At 27.8% G+C, this 20724-nt stretch overlaps 2 protein-coding genes across 3 annotated transcripts in view; both read right to left on the bottom strand.

The window, feature by feature from the left end:
* nw (narrow) overlaps positions 1-20724 on the bottom strand; it is a 393672-nt gene that overhangs the window by 230925 nt on the left and 142023 nt on the right. The gene's annotated exons all lie outside the window — the stretch shown is intronic.
* Positions 1-20724, bottom strand: part of LOC142321671 (hexokinase-4-like) — a 115221-nt gene that overhangs the window by 26927 nt on the left and 67570 nt on the right. Inside the window, exons 1-5 of one of the 2 annotated variants that reach the window (XM_075359945.1) lie at positions 17578-17735; positions 13133-13265; positions 3888-4041; positions 3321-3539; positions 1076-1258 (exon numbers count right to left, since the gene is read on the bottom strand). In XM_075359945.1, the coding sequence (XP_075216060.1) occupies positions 1076-1258; positions 3321-3539; positions 3888-4041; positions 13133-13228 (652 nt within the window). In that variant the 5' untranslated portion in view covers positions 13229-13265; positions 17578-17735. Of the gene's footprint in view, positions 1-1075; positions 1259-3320; positions 3540-3887; positions 4042-13132; positions 13266-17577; positions 17736-20724 lie in introns of those variants that run through there. The other variant, XM_075359944.1, reaches the window with a different exon arrangement.

Here is a 20724-nt window from a genome sequence, read left to right on the forward strand (position 1 = left end):
AATCGCTTCCTCACCTTCACTGCGCAGTAATTCTACAGGTATTCCGTCTATTCCAGGAGCCTTTCTGCCATTTACTATGCATAATAAAAGGTAAAGCAAAACTAAATCTAATATTGGTAATTAATATACAGCTAAACTAGATAATCATATGAAATGGGGCCAATATGAAATTAATGATTAATTTATAATGAGTATGTATTATGCTGTCCAATATTGTTTATTCTTAACTTAAAATCTCTACTAACTTTAGTGTTTGTAAGTTACCTGAAATGAACACAAATCACTTCAAAAAAAAAAATATATCCATCTTCAGAAGTAATAATCACTAAGCTTACTAAGGAAAGTGATGAGTGAATTGGTTTCTCATTCCTTTCTACTCTCCCTCTTCATTAAGGCAAATTTGCGGATGCACACCAACATTCCAAGCTCAGTGCAGGTGATATTCAGCCTTAAAAGTGACAAATATGGCTGTATTCAAACATCCTGAATAAATAGATGTAGATTGATAGAGTTTTATTGTAGCTTTTTCTTTTTCTATTTAGCCTTCAGAACCACCATAAGGTATTACTTCAGAGGATGAGTGAGGGTGATATGTATATGAATGTAAATAAAGTGTAGTCTTGTACAGTCTTAGGTCGACCGTTCCAGAGATGTATGGTTAATTGAAACCCAACCACCAAAGAACACGATCCAGTATCCATGATCTAGTATTCAAATCCAAATAAAAGTAATTGCCTTTACTAGGATTTGAACCTTAGAACTCCAGACTTTGAAATCAGCTGATTTACGATGACAAGATCACCACCAGATCAACCTGGTGGGTTTTTTTTGTAGGCTAAAAAGAAGGAAATTAACTATTACAAATTAAATTTTAGACTGGTATTAGTTACTATTATTGCCAACTATTTCCTTATTCATACAGCAGCCAATCCAAAGGGAAACTGGGGACAGTGTTGTTTTAAAAATATTTAGCTTAGCTTGATTCACTGACATTGTATTATTACTTATCAATCTACCTTATCAATAGAAGCCTTTACAGGAATTTAAAATTATTTATTTAATTATGGTTATTTACCAGTAGTATCATTGAGAACTGCTACAACCTCAACATGATTATCACCCCTTCTGTGAATCGCATCCCTAAGCATTTTAACAACATCCTCTCCTTGAACTCCAGAGCATTTAAATGACTTTGTCCATGTCACTAAGAGGCCTATATCCAATGATCTTTGGTGCATTGGAAACGAAAATGTGAAACCTGAAAAAATCAATAAAGATAAAACAATATTGAAAACAAAAAAAAACATTACACATAAGCAATGGTTATTTTTTACTAATTTAAGTACCAGAATGCACCTTTCTCTACTGCTAAAGACAAAAATTACTTTCTTAATTACCTAACTCTTTGGATCCTCTTTTTAGTCAAATATCATACAAAGTTATTTAGACTAGTAAAAAATATTTATGAATATGCTGCTAGTTTCCTAAATAAATGAATTTAATAGAATTTCAATAACTAAAGGGCAATACCATAAATGAATTACATTTATTTATTATAAACAGATTATGCAAGTTGTAAATTTTCCAAAAAAGAACTGCATCCTACTGCAATTTATTCAATCAGCATTTTCCACTGTTAGTTTATTATTAACACTGGTAGGGTACTAACACTTTAGCAAGGGTGAAATTAAAACTTTATGGGATCTTTTTTAATTAACTAGTGTTATAAAATTACATAAATTATAATTATGTTCTCCTTTGTTTACAAGACCTCACAATCTGTACAAGGTGTATTATATTATATTATTTTAGAAGTGCAGAAACCAGTTCCATCAGAAATTAAACATTACATTTAGTTGTAATAAGAAGTGTAAGTTGCAGTTTTTCTAATGTGAGTTTTACCATAACTATAATAATAGAAAAACTACAATTATAAATTTGAATATATTATACTGTATGTGGATTTAATGTCAGATATGAATAAAGTTAGTGCAGTTTAAGGCTTTCTATCCATTGAGTATATTGTTAATAGACATATATTTTATTCAATATTATTTGCAGTATACTTCTTTTAAATATGAGTTTTTGAAAACATGTTTTGACATAAACAGATAGTAATTCATAATTACTAAACAACTTAAACATACATATATATAACTTAACATTATAACATAATTATATTTTGAAATTAAACTAATGACATGGTACTATTAGAATATTACATTTTTAAGTTTACTTGATTGAACTTTTTCCTTTTTAAACATCATCTTAGACACTGGTAATCAAAATAATCTTTACTCATTTTTCCCAAAGATCCCTTTAGGAACAACTATACCAAAATTTAACTGGCTAGTTATTTGGCAAACAAAAGAATTAGTGATAAGCAAGACAGTTTTAACAACATTCTTGGGATTGTTAATCAAAATAATTTTTGCTAAATTTTTCTAAAGATATATTTTTATAAATTGGAATGTTGAATTTCAAGTAACTACTACAGATTCAGAAGATGTATGGAGGTAAGTGAATACAATTTTAATCTGTGTAACCATATTAGAGGTGGTTATATGAGAAATTTCTAAAATGTTAAGTAGATATTATGCAAGTATTGTTGGAGTAGATTTTTCCAAGAAAATTCAATGTTAAAATTCATGTGGAATGAGATTACTCTTTTCAAAAAATAATTATTTCTTATTTTTCTTGAACACATTAAGAAATAACTGCTGAATTTCAGCTTTTCAAATATTTGGAAAATGGGAAAATGAAGATCAAATGAGTAATCATTAATTTTTTAGTTTTTGGGTGCTTTACTGAAAGTTTGTGTGTGTGTATGTGTGTGTGTGTGTGTGTCTGTGGGAAGGGTTTAATATTAAGTAAGTTTGTGACACAGCATCAGTATAGAGTCCCTCCAAACAGCAATTTTTTTTAACAGTATAGATGTGAAACACATTTTACAATTAAAGTGATTCTATGTCAATTTCTGAAAATTGCATGTGGGTGGTATTTTATGATAAACTTTTCATTTTACAAAACAATAAACACATTCAAATTTTATTTAAAATGTGTAAATTGTTTTTGAAAAATTCAATTTTAAAATTTGGCATTTTTAAGAAAAAAAAAGAAATAATTATCTTAAAATATTATGCAAAAAACCCAATAGTTTTCTGTTTATAAATATTAACAGATATCTAGTAATGTTGTGGTTTTTTTTGTATTTTGAGACTAACTAATGTACAACACATTCCAACTAATGAAAATCAATTTTAAAAATATTATACTCTTTAATTTATTAAATTTAACAAAATATGTTAATGTAAACATACCCAATGGTAGTGTTTTATCAGCAACATTAAATACTTTTACAAAATCTGCAATACATGATGCTAGGAAATCAAAAAGTTTTAATCCACATCCTAATCTCAGTTCATCTGCTATATGGTAGTGTTTCACTTCTTCCCTAATTAATTTTCCTTCATGAAGCTCAAGAAGAAGTACCCTAAAATTTGTTCCCCCTACATCCAATGCAAGAAATAAACCTTCCTCTGAAATCAAAATAAGAAACAATCAGTTTATAAAAAAATGCTTTATTAATTTTATTATTGCCAGAAAAAAAATTATATTTTATTTGCTGAAGATTAGTTTTACTGGAAAACTAAATTAAAATTGATTATTCTTAAAACAATTTTTACTAAATTTCTATGTACGTGCGATGACTAAAAATTAATTCTAATTTAACTAATGACAATGAAAAGTTAAGTACACTTTCCTAATTTTACATTAAAAAACTGACATGTGATTTTTTATTATAAAATTACTACAAAAAAATAAGAAACTTTATTGTAACATCAAATTTAGCAAAATTAAAAAAAAAAATTAATTATCTTGATTACCTGTACCATCAGGAAGTTCAGGAACATACGTATTTTCCATTTGCAATGAAGATGGCTCATCCTTAATACCTTTTTCAATTTCATCCTGAAAAATGGCTCCGACTCTTAAAATTTTTTCACCACTAAATCTGAGTCCTTTGAGTAATTCAAATACCTGTAATTAAATAAAATTTATTTATGGAGCAAACTAACAAAAAAGAAAGACAAAATGAGTATAACATTTATATTATCACCTCAATTTAAAATAATATAACACTATGTGTTATTAACATGACAAATTTACAAAAAACTATTATCATAATGATAAAGAAGTATTTAAAACAAACTGGATAATAAATTATGTTTTTTCAGATATTGCCATTTTGGAAGCCCACAACTTAGTGTTCTGGTTCCTTGAAAGGAATACCCTGAAGATTTTCAATTGCAATATTTTTACTATTACATTATGAATGATTATTTTTTATGAGTTCAGAAGTCTTCATATTTTTTATTGTTTTATTGAATCAAGGCTCATTTACAGCTCAGTCTCTTGTTCTTTCAGTGAACATATCTGTGGCTTGTTACATTTGAGGTTATGCGAATACGATACATTATTAACTCAATAACAGAATGATGGCTAGAATTATTGATGAGTTGATATCATTAAAGAGTATTTGTGCGTTTCCACATTTGATGATGTTAAAGTATTTTGAAATGCAATATCTTCTGGATGTGAGTAGCTCATCTAGGTAACTGTTATTGCTGATGTATACTTATATGTGATATTTTCTACAGAGTGGTTAGCAAATGCTGATTCTGTGTTTTATGGACTGTTTGAATTCACTGTGTGAATTCAAGTAAACAAGAATTAGAAAAAAAATTCTAGAATTCAAGAATTTGAATTCTAGTGAACTAGAAATACAGCTTTAAATAAATATACAATGAATAAATTAAAACACACGAAAACTAAATCTGAGTTAACAACTGCCAACTATATCGTAAATATAAACAAAAACATAAACATCAACAAATTTTTTATTCTACATATACTCAAAAAGGCTTGAACATTATATAATATATAATTTTATATACATAAAAAAAACTCAAAAATTTATCAAATGAACAGTGACAATTGAAATCACTTTTCAATGATGTCCAAAGTGTGTTTTTTCCAACTAGAACAAACCACTTGACATTGGTTAATATTAAAATCTAAAAAGGAACACTAATATAATTAAAGATGTCTACAAAACCAAACTATAAGCATTATTACTGATGTTCAAGTAAAAAATTATATTTTAAAATAAATTTAGTAAGGTTTGTTAATAAAATTTAACAGTAATTTTCATAATTACCTGTTATGGACAACTGAATCATATTTCTTATTTATTTTTGCCTTCTTCACTGAACCATATATGAGGGTCATTCAATAATTAAACAGACAAATAGATGTACAGCAAAAATTATTTATTAAATAAATACAATTTTTTTGTATACATTTTCATATAATTCCTACTAATTTCTCTGCACTTGTCCCATCTTTTTATGAGTCTTCTTATCTCCTCAGCGAAGAATTCTTTACCTTGTTCTTGAAGCCACTTTTGTACTTTTTTCTTTACCTCTTCATTGTCTTGAACCTGATGCCATGCAAACCTTCTTTTATTGGACCAAACATAAAAATCTGAAGCAGCAAGGTCAGGGCTGAAAGGAGGATAAGGTAGTAGCTCCCTACCCACTTTGCCAATAGTTTCCAGCATTAGTTGTGTCGTATGAGGTGAAGTGTTTTTTTGAAGGAGAAGCATGTCTTTCCTCTGCCATCCCGGACACTTCCTCTTCAACATGGGCTTGACTTTATTTTCAATTATGACTGAGTAGTACAGGCTGTTGATAGTGAGTTTCTCTTCCAAATAATCACAGAAAATCGGATCATGGGCTCTCCAATGGTTGGGTTTTGAATTTTTTACGGACAGGTGATTCACAGGGTTTCTACTGCATGCTTTGATGCTTGGACTCTGGCTCAAAATGATGTATTCAAATTTCATCACAGGCTAAAATCACTATCCAAAAATGCATTGCCTTTGTTACTGAAATGATTTTTGCATTTGGTGCAAATGCAAAATCTCTCGGCTTTGTGATGACTGGTAAGCTCTCTAAGAACCCACCTTGCACAAGTCTTATGGTTGGTCAGTTTGTTTTGACTGATGGAATGAGTTGTTTCAACACTTACTCGACATTTTTCAGCAGTTTGTTCAAGTGTAAGTCGTCAGTCTTCTTAGATAAGTGAATCAGCGAATCAATACTGGAATCCAATGCCGAGATCGACACTGTACCGGACTCCCACAGTGGCGCTCATGGGTCATGTTTTTGTGGCAACTTTTAAACTTTTCCACCCACGTGTAAAAATTTGCATGGTTCATGCAACTACTGCCGTATTATTCTCTCGTTCATCCGAGAGAATATTTCTTAACAGTTGTACACTTCTGAAAGTAAAAATTGGATCGCGGAATGTTGTTCTTCGAAAGTACTTACTTTGAGTGAACACGCCATTGTGTTTCAACTAGTCTCAACTAAGACTTTAGAGGTTATGTTTACATAAATATTAATCGAACAGCTGACTAATACTCTTAGCAAGATTGCCAACTTACACTTACAAAAGTTTCAATTGCCTGCATTAAGCATTTCTTTTATTAAAAATATTTGAGTGTTTAATTATTGAATGATAACAGCCACGTAACAGCTCGTATTTGATAACAGCCACTGCCTTCTTCACTGAATTGAATATACCACTTTTAATCGACATGCAAACCCTTCAAAATGTAGTTTATATTCCTACAAGAGACACCTTTATTCTGTTCATCGCAGCAACTTTGTTCTATCTATAGTGAACATTATTAATAACGGAAAAAGCAACTATGACTAATGCTTCTTGGATCTCAGGGTACACTTAATAATATATCAACAAATATGTAACAGCCATAAGAATAACTGGGACAGACAGTGTGAAACAACAAATTGGTGTTACTCTTTCTTACTTCATAAATACTTTAGCAGGATTTTTAATAAAAAAAATTATTTACTTTTAAATTGCACTATTTAAAATGGATGCATTTGAAATTAATTTATTTTAGTATATTTTTAAATTGGTAGCATTTAAATTCCTAATAAACAGCCCAAATTAGCCAATGACCAGCATACACACACATATGAATGCAGTTTACTATAATTGTATCTGGTGTCTTTAATCCTTTGACCTTAAAGAAATGAGAATGAATAGTAATAATGATAAAATGTTATCTTTATATATATATATATATTTTTTTTTTTTTTTAAGTAACTTTTTTTTTACAGTTTTTTAACAACACAGATCAGTTAATTTTTTATAATCAAGAGTTCAGTTTGATAGACTGTCAGAATGATTAAGTAAGGTCATCAAATAAATCTTAGCAATTTATTATTTAAGAACTATTAATCTATTTTGATGAAATAAAAAGAAGATAGATAAAATATTTTGCAATAAAAAACCATAAAATGAACATTAATAAAGATTAAATTAATCTATAATGATAGACAAGAAATATTACTAGAATAGAATGTTTTACTGCAAATTGAATGTAATAATAGTCTTTATTTTGGGGAGGGAGGTGGAAATGCATTTAAGGACGGAGTGCCTGGCTCCCACTAATGGTCTTATCAAACTGCCATCAGTAGACTACTGGCTAAAACCACCCCCTTTCTACCAGGACTTGACCCGGAATTGTTTTCCCCAGCTGATGCTATGTTTGCAATTGTCATGCAATTGTTTTGCGTCAAGCTGAGTCTTTCTATCCTAACCTAAGAAGGCTGCTACCTAATTTTCACCTGGATCAGGGCTATTCAGGTTATTCTTCTTGGCACTGAGAATGCTCCCGTTGAATTGAACCACACTCTTCCAACTGCTCAGATCATGGAGGATCATCGCAACCGTGTTGTAGGGGTTCAGTGCTCTGCCACCTCTAATGTACCTTGATCTGTCGCCCTCTAAGCACATTTGAAAAAGGTGTGCTCTGAATAATAATAATTTCTCAGTTTCACTATTTACGACAGGAGCGTGAGGCATGACCGTGATCTGTTTTTGTCAATGCTGGATGGGGTGTGGACAGTGCTCATCTCTCTTCCTGGTTGTGGAGCTGGTTTGAGGTTGGGTTGGGGTTTGGGTGCCCCACAAACATTAGCACAAAGTGCATTGAATCTTGACTCTGATGCCCCACTAACCACAGCATTTGAGCTGTTATCATCTGATGCTGGTAGCAAAGCATCCTCTGTGTTTTACTATAAAGGATCAGATGATTCCAGTCCGAGGCCTTGATATCTTGAAATTTGACATCTATTCCTTTAGGAAGATGGAAAACAGAAGCAAAGAAGGATGGCCTAGGGGAAAACTTAGGAGCTCGTTTTTTTGACAAAATTTAATGAAATGATGTGCATTTTAATTTTTGCATAACATTGAAGATTTTTTGAAAACTTTTGATAGAAATTGTTTGTGTGTTATTTAAGTGGTAAGAGCTCTTTACATTCTTGTAATCTTGCCTTTAACATTTTTTAATATAAGTGTTTCTTAATTTTTGAGTAATAGTGAAGTGTTTTTGATACTTTTGACATTTCGTTAGAAATGGCTTATATTTTTAAGAGCTGTTATACCCTTGTCATTTTGTATTTCTTTTTGGGGTTTTAATAACCTTTTAAGAAGTCTATTTTTAGATGATCAGTTTAGACAAAACTATTTTGCTGACTTTTTTACTAATGAATTAATGGGGAAGGGAAAGAAATATTTCTTTCTTTTTTTTATTGTGGAAAGAGGCTAATGACCACAAGAGTCGATGCCCCTAAAATGTCAACAAAAAAAAAAATAACATTATTATTTTACTTTTACTAGTTTATGACATATATAATGCATACATGTTGGTTAATTTGAATACTGAATGAGAAGAAAAAACACTTAGAACCCAAGACGTAAAAGCAACTAAAACAAGTGAAATTTGAGGTATAAGGAGATACAAACTAGAGTTATGCAAGGATCAAATGTGGGCAATGAAGAAGTGTAAGCATTCAGAATATGTTCACAGTGAAGTTATCTTGATGAGTTCTCCTAAGTACAAGTATTTAAATGAAATTAGGTATTGGATGTTTATTCTATGTTTTTTTGTAATCTAAGCTTTGTGAAAAAAGCAATTATTTTGAAAAGTGGTAAAGGCGATGAAGGGATTTAGTTTTAGAGTTTATAAAATCACACTGAGACAACAACCATAAATGCTCCAATATGTTTCGAATTTAATTTATAACAATAAGAAAAAGCTGAGTCCTTGTTAAAAACAGTCATTAAATAATATAAATCTGTGATTAAAATAAAAGTAGTAATAATATTACTAAATTCAGAGTATTAAAACATTACAAAGTTTAAAGAATACAAACCTAATAAAAATTACATTTGTTCTTTACTAAATGATATCACTACATCTTATCAATAAATAAAATTAAAAAAATAAAACCATCTTCAAAAAACTGGTCTGAAAAGTAAAAAGTAATACTTTTCCAGTTCTTTAAATTTCAGCTTTATAAATCAGAGCCAAATTAACCAACTACAGATAATTTACTAACAATTAATTTAAGATTTACTCCAATAAGGTTAAATTTAAAGAATAATTGAAAAAGAATGCTATTGTGCATGAGCTCTTTGAGATGTGGTTAGAATAAAAATCAATTTGTTACATTGCAGTTTTGATAAAAAAAAGAAGAAAAATATTATAAGGAAATAACATAAAGAAACTGCAAGAGTGTGAACTAAGACTCTCTATAACATGAGCGTAAGTATTACTTTTTATCTTTAAGTTTTACAACTGATTTTCTTGAATCTTTATGTAAGAATATTTTCAATATTAAAATGACATCAAGCAGTAATTATGCTACAATAATACAATACTAACTAATAATAGTAACATAAAAATGAAAAATATCTTCAAACCAACTTAAGTATTTCTAATGGGACCACCTGAGGAATAATTCAATGTAAAAAATGAACTACTGAAATTATTTCTCTCGTTGAAGAGTAAAATTTAAACGTATAAAAATATAATGAAAAGTATTATGGGTCAAATTGAGAACTTAGTTCTTTTACTCAGATCAATTAAAAAAAGAAAAACAGACTAATTTTACTATTGTGAAAGAAGGTGAAGGAGAAAATCATATTTTGATGGTGAGATTTCCTAAATTATTAAACAACTGTAAAAAAAAAATACCAAAATGTATTTACAAATGAAATAGATTCTATAATTTATTATATTTATTTATCTTTTGGAGTAAGACAAAGAGCCTTATCATGAAATTCTGATTTTTTATAAAGTGTTATAAAATAAATATTAAAATCGTATCTATTAATAGCTAACAAGATTGGCCTGTATTTTATTATATATTATTATTTTAAATTTAATAAAACAAATATTAATTCCTTATTCATATTGTTTTTATTTACACAAAATATTTGAAAAAAAATATTTTCATGGAATTTTAGTAAAACAGCCATGATTTATACTATCTATCTATATATATATATGTATATTATTGTCCGTTCAAGTATCAATAGCTGTGGTTCACCGTTCTCAGAAAGTACTGAAGACATTTTTCATTAGTGTAAATGTTTTAATCACAAGAGTCAAGAAGCAACTATGGAATAAGAATGTAATCCTCTGTGTTCGCGGATCCAGGATCCTCAGTCATGATTGAAATAATTCTGTTATTACATAATAAAAATTTAAAAGTAAAAATACTAAATAATAAAAATTGCATATTAATTTATACAAGTGCTGCTATCTGTTGCAGGTTTTTAAGACTGTCCCCTCAAATACTGTCTGATGATTTGTCAAATTGAAATTTTGTTAGTATTTATAAATGTTATATGTTTCTAATACATCTCATTTTTATGTCATCTTTGTTAATTTCTAATATTTCAATAAATTTGTGTTTCAAAATATTAAGATTAATGAAGTTCAATGTTAATTAATTGTTGTTTATTGTTAATTAATTATTACTAAAGTTAGTAAAGTTGAAGATTTATGAATGCAGAATGCTATTTCATGCCCCCTCTGCACATTCTTTCTACAGAAACATAGTACCAATGTCATTATCAGATACACAGTATGTGAGTGAGTATATTATAATTTTTTGTTTCTATAAAAATTTTCTATTAATGTATACAATACAATAATATAGAAATTATTGAAAACACATCAGAATAAAAAAAAATAAATAGTAATTTCAGTGATTAGACTTTCTTCAACATGAAACGCTTTCACACATTAGAAAACCTATTTTGGAAAAAACCTTTTACTTTTCCCACAGATCGAATTCAGGAGGAATGCTAAAATATATAAGTAATATAATGATGACATTAATTGTAATATTGCATGGAGGATAATTCATATTTACTTTATAGGGAGTAGTAATGATGTCCTTGCACACCAGAAATTCTTTATCAGAAAACTGAGGGGAATATGGATACTAAATTTTGGAGATAGTAGAGAAGATAATGTACTCATCATCAGATGAGATAAGAATCAGATTTTACTAAATCTGATTATTAGTTTATTATGAATAGAAAGGTTGCCATAAAAACTAGACTCTTGTTATTCATGTTTGTTATGGATATGAATTTCAGCTTTGCATATCAGTAAAATAGTTAAAATTTTGTGAACAGAAAGACTATAGAAACCATTGCTGTTAATTAGTGTGAATTGTACAGATTATTTATATTTATTCTGAATTAAACTAAAAAAGTCCTAGTAGTTATAAAATTCTCACTATAATTGCAAGTTAAAATTTTACTTTTAATTTTTTCTAGTAATTTAAAGAAATATACTTCCCTAATATCACAAATAGTACTTTTAGTGATTATTTTATTCCAAAGTGTAGTCATAGACTAACACAGATTTTTATATTTTTCATTAATTTAGAAAAAAATAAATTAGAAAGAGATCATTTTCTTCTAGTAATATTATTGAATAATAATACTATTCTAAGTGTAAATGTTCAACTGGATGTATATTACACAGTTACATTCATCTCAAACAAAATAAAATAGCGAAAATTTCTAAAAAAATTAAAAAACTGGTTATACTTGGGACCTCAAACTAAAACAATAATATTATTTTATGGTATGTTTATTTGGATAATGTTACAGTTTTAATCCTCTCTAATAAACATCAGTAACATAATTGACAAGCTAATAAAACCAATAAATTTGTTGATTAAAAAATATTAATTCACAAATCCTAGCTGAATTAACTGCATAAGATTTACAGTTGTTCAAATCCTGATACGATACTGATTACAAAGAGCAAATTATTTAGCTTATAATTAGCCATTCTAACTTTTCATTAGTGGTAGACAGCTACTGATAATTATATAAATATGGTATCCATCTCAGATTTTTTGTCTAATTCACAGGATTCCTTAATTTTATCTCCAAAACATGTTGCAGATGAAATTTTTTCCTGCTCACATTTATTCTAGAAATATTTGCATTTACTTTTGAGTATTTTGACTTTTGTGAATTACATTCTCATTGTTCAATTATTACATGTATATTATGTTCCTTCTTTTTAGTTCTTTGATTCTTTGTTTTCTTCATTTATTAATTCATGCTATTTTTAATACTTATAAACTTTATATAATAAAACTTAACCACTGGTTGAGTACCTTAAATCCACATTGTAAAAAATACATTTTGGGAAAAGATAATAAAAAAAAATGGGATGTGGTTTGATTTAAAAAGAAATATCTTTTGATGACCAAACAGACTGAAATATTTTACTCATATTCAAAACCTCTCTGATAACTTGGTTAGCTAAATTTCTAAGCCATTTATCCAAGATTATTTTTTAAATTCATCATTTATTTACTTTCTGATAAAAATTTTATTCTTATTTATTATTAAATATAATTACAATTTTTTTTTCTCCGAAACAAAACAACTTAACTCCATAAATAAATTTACTTCAATGAATATGTTTCCTGAACATTGGTTAATCTTGATTCTGAATAATTTATATATCTAAAATTGTTATTTCTAAAATAAAAACTTGTATTTATTCATGCATTCAGTTACTTCATTGGGTATCATTAAATATGATTCGTGAAAGCATATTTTTAATAAATTATATATTCTAACATTTGGTGAGCATTTTCAGTTTTAAGAAAAAATATACTAATGGATTTGAGTATATTTATACATTAACCTTTTTATGTTTTTGTTCATTGTATATGTCAAGAGGTGGGATTGTGAGGCTAGCGTCAATTTCTGCCACAGTCACAGGCCAATTGTTCACTGCCATCCTCTCCTCTGAGGCCTCTTCTGATTGTGATCGTCTCCTAAAAAAATACATAATAATTATTACTCATACTGATTATTTTATTAATTTACAATATTACAGAAAAAAATACCATAATTAAAAAAAATAAAATTACATGTAATATAATAAATAATAAAATATAAAACCAACTTACCAACAAATCTTTTTATGCATTCAAGCGCTTTCGGAAACAAATTCCATCTTCAGGAAGTTAAAATTTTTATATTATTCTTAAAAAACTAAAACTTCATTGTCATAAGTAAAATTGTTATATAAAGTCTATAAAATATAATAGCATATTAAATATAAACACATGACAACAATTTTTTATACTTTACATATCAATTTTACTTATGACAACAAAGTTTTAGTTTTTTAAAAATAATATAAAAATGTTAAGTTCCTGAAGATGGAATTCATTTCTGAAAGTGCTTGAACTCATAAAAAGAATTGTTGGTAAGTGGGTTTTATATTTTAATTATTTACTGTATAATCATACCAATGGGCCATGTCTGATAAAATTATTACATGTAATAATATACTACTAATATTACCTATCTGTAATAATTAGTACCTATCTGTAATTATCAAGTACATAATGGTTGCTTCATTATTAAAATTATTAAAAAAATTCATGAAATGTCAAAAAATATACTTAAGGAAGCACTGGCTGAGGGAAACAAGATCCTATTTTAGGTAGATTTCATGAGAAAGCTACCTATTGTAATGGCTACCATGATTTGACTTCGAGAAAACTTTGATATATCTTCGCGTAATCATATAAACATTATCTAAAACTTTTGTCTGAAACAATTTTTGATATGACCAACCCTTATGACAAGGGATGACCAAAATGTTGTTGGAATTGTAAAAAGATGGGGCTTGTTATATGCTAAAAATATGAAACCTTTTTTCACTTGCAACCATTGTCATATTGAGTAAATATAAAATTTTTCTTAACTCTAAGGTGGAAATCTTTTTTATCCCCTACTTAATACTGGTGAAATCTACCTGTGCTTTCTGGCGTGCCAAAAGGATTTTTTTTTAATTTTGTCTTATGGATATGTATAGCCAAACATATGAAATGTCATAAAAATCACATTTTCTGATTTTCAAGAAATTTTGTTGAGCAAGTTCTTGCTATTAGGTAAAATAACGTTTATGAATACATTAAAATAATGTGCATGTAATAACATATATGGATAAATCCCTCATTTTCAAAGTGGCAGTTATCATTCTTAGGTAGAAGGTAAGGAAGAACTAGGGTAGAGGGGAAGTTTCTGTAAATGCTGGATTAAATAAATTATACAAGTATAAATTACTTTTGTTTTTAAAGATAAAAAAACAACTTTACAATAGTTTAAGTTTGAAGTTATTTAAACTAAAGTAATTAAATAAAATTAATATGTGATTATATAATAAAAAATAAACTGTACTATTGCAAGTTAACAGGCTGAAAGATGTGTTGGTAACCACCAGCATAAAAACCAATTGCCATTGCATATCAATAGCAATCTAAAGCCTACACAATATTGGTGGGGCATTAATCAAGAATTGTAGGAAATAACTAGTTCCTTTCTTGTATGTTTAAAACAACAAGTTTTATATTTGTTTTACAAAATCATCTAATGGTTTGGACCAGAATATACTGATCTACTGCCATAGTCGGGAAGCTGACTGATGGCATAAAAATACCAAAAACTGACTGATAGCAGTAAATAATTGATGGTTTAAAACATCATATGTACCACTGATGATGGTATTAAACCGTCAATTATTTACTGTTACTTGCATAGATATATTTAATTTATAACTTCAGTATCTATAAAAAAAATTAAAAAAACATTTAAATTAGTTATACTTAATCTACGAAGAACTAATATCCTCTTAAATATAGTGTACAATAGTTAAAAGTAAAAATTTTACCATACTACTAATCCATAACACTTGCATTTAAAAAAATGCCTATATTAGAAACAACTTAGATATCCTGCACAATATAAAAAATAACAGATAAAGTAAAATTTAAAATAGCAGCACTTTTATCACCTAAAAAAGAGTGAGAGCAATTAAAAGCTTTATGATAAAAGTTGATGAAAAATATTAATTTCATTTTTTTTTTTAGATTGTCATTAAAAATTTAATAATTCTGTGTTAATTAAATTTAACCTATTTGTGTAGCCAAGTAGAAGGTTGCTTATATTTCATGTCCATTCGTAAAAAAACAGGTTATAATAGCCATTCATTTATTTATTGATATATTATATTTATAAATATATAATCATATTCATATATTTACAAATACTTATTTGTTTTCTGTGTGATTCAGAACTTTATCATCATTTAATTTTGAGATTATGATTATTGTGAGTAAGATTTTGAAAAAAGTTAATCTAATGGTAGGTTACTATTATTTATAATGCATTATATTACTGAATAACAGATTTATTTGGCGATATACTGCATTATAACATATATAAAAAGACATAATTTAAGTAGTAAATTTTTATTGAACTTTATATCACTATCAAACATATATCTTTAATATTTACTGAATATCAAATAGTAAAACTGTAAACAATAATGTAGTTCTGCAGTAAGTAAAATGAAAAGTTAAAAAAAAATTTAATTATTGTAACTAGATGTAAATTCTAATCGAATAATTGCCAACTAAGTATGCTGTTATATATCTTGTTAAGTATGCTTATGAATACCTATGGTTATAGTTATTGTGTTTTGTGTTTTGTAAGAGATGAACAGGAATTCTATTACAGCCTTAGGCCAGCAAATAGTGTTCCTTTTCTCAGAAGCTAACATTCTTTTTAGTTATTTTAACTAATAAAAATATTTTTTCTCAAGAAACATGTTACTTAAATTAAACATTATGTGTAATAATTTTTTTAAGATTATTAATAAAAAATGATAAATATAAGTTTATTCTCTGAGATGTACAAGCATCAACTACTGTGGTCATTTATTATTCCAAATAGAAATTTGTAGCATATGAAAAATTGCATACCTAGCTGGGATTTGAACCAGGATTCCAGATCCTGCAGAAGATTAAAATAATTAATTTTTTGTGTTAGGTATATTAAAGTAAGAAAATTAAAAAAAAAACTTCTATAGACATGAACAGTAATTACAAAGGATAATTGATTTAGAAAGCTGGAAAATTGTTTCAACAAGAAATGATATATTTATCACTAAGAAAAAAATATAGAATGCAGTTATCTTGAAATCTTGGAAATCAGGAATAAAAAAGGGATTTGATGCAAAATGATGATTGTTACTGAAATATAAAATGACATTAAATTTTATGAGGACCACATTGTAGTCAATTGGTTTATGGCTCAACAGGAAGGAAGAGGAAATGCTATTTGGTTTTGAAGTATAGATATTGTTCACAACTATATGTATTTATAAACATACTTAATAAGATATCTATCATTACTTTTCATTTTACTTACTGCCAAACTACATTATTGTTTATAGTTTTATTGTCATGTTCAGTAAATATTAAATATGTATGTAGGATATTGTTATAAAGTTTAAAAATTTACTGTTAAAGTCATGTCTTTTTATATACGTTATAAAATGGTTGGATTAGGTATTTAAGGAGAACTTCAATAAATATATAGTAAAGATTGTTAGAAGGATGGAAGGGGGCTGAAATCTGATAGGAAGTGGTTAATTGTTAAGTGCTGAAGGAACCTGAGACATTGTTAAGGTCAGAAAGATGTCTTGGAGCAGAACTCCTGATGACAAATATACACAACTTTAAAAATCATTTTCAAACAATGAAAGGTCTTCTGTTATTTTAAACTTATCATTTAAAAGATTAATTTTTTGTCAGGACTGGTTTAGTTTTAGTTATTCATTTTTTAAAATTTTATTGGTTTAAAATTTAAAGTAACCTTTTATTTATTTGTCAACTTCCTAGATTACTATTCTGACATCTGATTTTGCTACCTCAACAATATTTTAGATTTGACATCCACTACTTAAAAATGTAACTATTATTTACAGGAATATGAATTTAAAATAGACAAAAATTTTTAGTTTCAAAAATAATAAAATATATGTAAGTAGACTAAAGTTTACTTATTTTTGACTTAAAAAGTAAACTTTCTACAAAAAACCTGACACAAAAATTTAAATTTTTATTAAACAAACTTTAATGAGAATTAGGATACAGTACTAAGCAAAGAGAAAAATTAAGAACTAAATATTGTAATTATTTTTTTAAAAACATTTAGCTGTTAAAAAAATTATATTTAAGTAATATTTTACACAAAATATAAATTTATTAAAATAATAGTGATTATTACTACCTTGCTTTATAAAAAAGATTATTAAAATTTAATATTTGTCACTTTTGGTGGTAAAGGCTGCGTTTAAATGTTCTTTTTTAATTATATTATACACAAAAATTTGAATAAAATAAACACAATCTAATAAAATGTTTAGTTCACAGTCAAAGAGAGAATACAAAACTGATTGCTTATTTTAGGATGTTTAATATTTAATAAGTACCATTGTTATACATAGGTTATACAGGTCATGTGTAACCTATAAAAAAGGGTTATGTGTAACGAAAAAGTGTGAGATAAAGGTCATATATAAACAATAAATTCATCTCATTAAGATATGCTTTTTTTTATAAAAAAGAGATAACAAATTATTATAATAGTTTTAATCAATAAAACAAAATAGAAAAATGTTAATGTAAATAATTACTAAATTAAAAAAAGAATTCTATTTTACCAGTTCATTACTTTTTAAAAATATCATATACAGTTTTAAAAATTTTTTTAGAATCAATGAAAGACTATTATAAATATTTTACGTTTTACTTTCTGATATAATATTATATCAATTGTTTTATCATAAAAAACAGAAATCTTAATTTTCTTCTGATATCAATGGGATTTAAAAAATTCCGATAGGTAGTATCCAAACTTCCTATTTACAATTGTTAAAAAAAAATTCCTTCTAAATTTTGAATACTATTTGTTTAATACTAAGTTGTTCATGAACTAAAGCAATAATTCATATAAGCCTGCATTAAATGAGTAGAAGTTTTGGGATAAGATGAGAAATAAAAGGGTACTAAAGAGAGGTACATAGATTAATTTATAAATGTATTTAAGGAAATGTAAAGATAAGAAATGTTACAGTTCTGGTTTGATATAAGGAGTAGACTAAAACAGAAAGTATCCTAACCCAGCTTTGTTCATAGTTATGAAATAGGAAATGAACAGATAGATAAAAAGAAAAACTGAAAGAGAATAGTAACAATTAATTTTTTCAGATAATACAGTGGTTAATGAGGGAAAAGTAAAATATGTGCAATGCCAGCAAATTGCTTTAAATGGTATGATGTGAAGATGTACGAAATTATGTAAAATAAGAAAAAGAGCAGAATGATGGTTTTGGAGAAGTAGGTAGATAGGTAGGTAGAGAGAGAGGGAGGAGAGAGAGAGAGAGAGTGATAGAGAAATAGAGGGGGGTATGAGTAGAGTAGAGAATTGATTAAAATGGTGAGAAATTTCATAGTGTAATGCCACTTATGAAGAAAAATAAAAAAAGGCAAATAAAATTTCAAATTGGCTGTGGAAAGAAATGAATTTACATCAATCTGTTACATACATGTTATAAAGAAAATGTGCTACAAAAGGCAAGAAGTCACATTAAGTCAGATATGTATTAAATGACAATAAAAACATATAATTGTTGATATGATAAATGAAAGAAATGGAGTGGAGCAGGTTCTGACTGGAATAATGACATTTCTGAGAGCTATAAAAGGAAAAAAAAATTAGTGGTTGAGAAAACCAAATAAAAGAGATGATTTTAAGTAGGAGGGTAAAAGAGATGTAAGAATTGATATTACATTGATATGGACATGGTAAAAGAATGTGGGTGGATTTGGAATGAATATGGGTGAAAAAATTTACCAAAACTGTGGAAAAACTAAAGATTGCTTCCAGAGGATGTCCAAGGGGAAGATGAAAAGGAGAAGTTAAGGAAATTGTAGAGAAAAGAAGATACAATTGAGCATGGGTGGATGAAATATTAAGGTTTAGTGTATACTCAGATCTAGCAATAATGGAATGGGTACAGAGTATGTGTGTTTGTTTATGTATTTGTACAGAATGGACTTTTTTGACTAAATAAATGAAGGAGATATAAATTCAAATTGCCATAAAAATTATAAAATGAATTAAGGTTTCTTTTTTGGATTCAAAAGAGGAAAACGTTTCTGGAGTAATATTTGTGGATATACTCAATTATACTAGGCATATTTCTACAAATTTCATTATTATTACTGTGTTTGAACCACACTCTCTTTTTTCTAAAGAAAAGTAGAAGTTCACAGTTTTATCCTTGCAGAGTCACATCTCTCTTTTTTTTCTGTTTAGCCTCTGGAACCACCGTATCAATTATGCTGAAAGTCTTATTACTTTAAAGGATAAATAAGGATGATATGCATGAATGTAAATGAAGTATAGACTTGCACTATCTCTGGTTGACCATTCCTGAGATGTGAGGTTAATTGAAACCCGACTACCAAAGAATACCGATATTCACAATCTAGTATTCAAATCTGTATAAAAGTAACTGTCTTTACTAGGATTTGAACCGTAGAACTCTTGAATTTGAAATTAGCTGATTTGTGATGATGAGTTCACCACTAGACCAACCTGGTGGGTTGAGTCACACCTGGAAATTCAAAAGAGTGAGGATGTTCTCTCTCTCTCTCTCTCTCTCTCTCTCTCAATAGTCTGCTTTGCTAAGCTATAATTTCTGCTAATATCTGATATCAATTATGCTGAAAATCTTATCACTAGTTTATCTCGATAAAAGTTAATTTCAAATTTAATTTCATTAGAAAGCCAGCTCTTCAAATGGTGAGATGACCAATTTAGTTGTTTTGGAGATATTTATGTAAGTGTGTATTTGTGCATGTTTTTTAAAAATTTAGCAATTTTTATGATTGAATTCTGGAGACTTCAGTGATGGAGTTTATTAAAAGATGAATACTAGGATAGTTTTTGGATACTTGATTTGAAAGCAAGTTGTGATATGTCTGAGAAGCAAGGCTAGAAGGTGGTAGAACATTTACTGTGAAATGAGAGGACCATGTGGGTGGAATAGAAAGAAGAGAAGAAAGGATTAACAACACTTAAGAGGATATTTGTAGACCAGATGAATTTTTTTTTTTTTTTTGTCTTCAGTCATTTGACTGGTTTGATGCAGCTCTCCAAGATTCCCTATCTAGTGCTAGTCGTTTCATTTCAGTATACCCTCTACATCCTACATCCCCAACAATTTGTTTTACATACTCCAAACGTGGCCTGCCTACACAATTTTTCCCTTCTACCTGTCCTTCCAATATTAAAGCGACTATTCCAGGATGCCTAAGTATGTGGCCTATAAGTCTGCCTCTTCTTTTAACTATATTTTTCCAAATGCTT

The sequence above is a fragment of the Lycorma delicatula genome, chromosome 3 (genome assembly GCF_047948215.1).
Source record: "Lycorma delicatula isolate Av1 chromosome 3, ASM4794821v1, whole genome shotgun sequence".
Taxonomy (NCBI): Eukaryota; Metazoa; Arthropoda; class Insecta; order Hemiptera; family Fulgoridae; genus Lycorma; species Lycorma delicatula.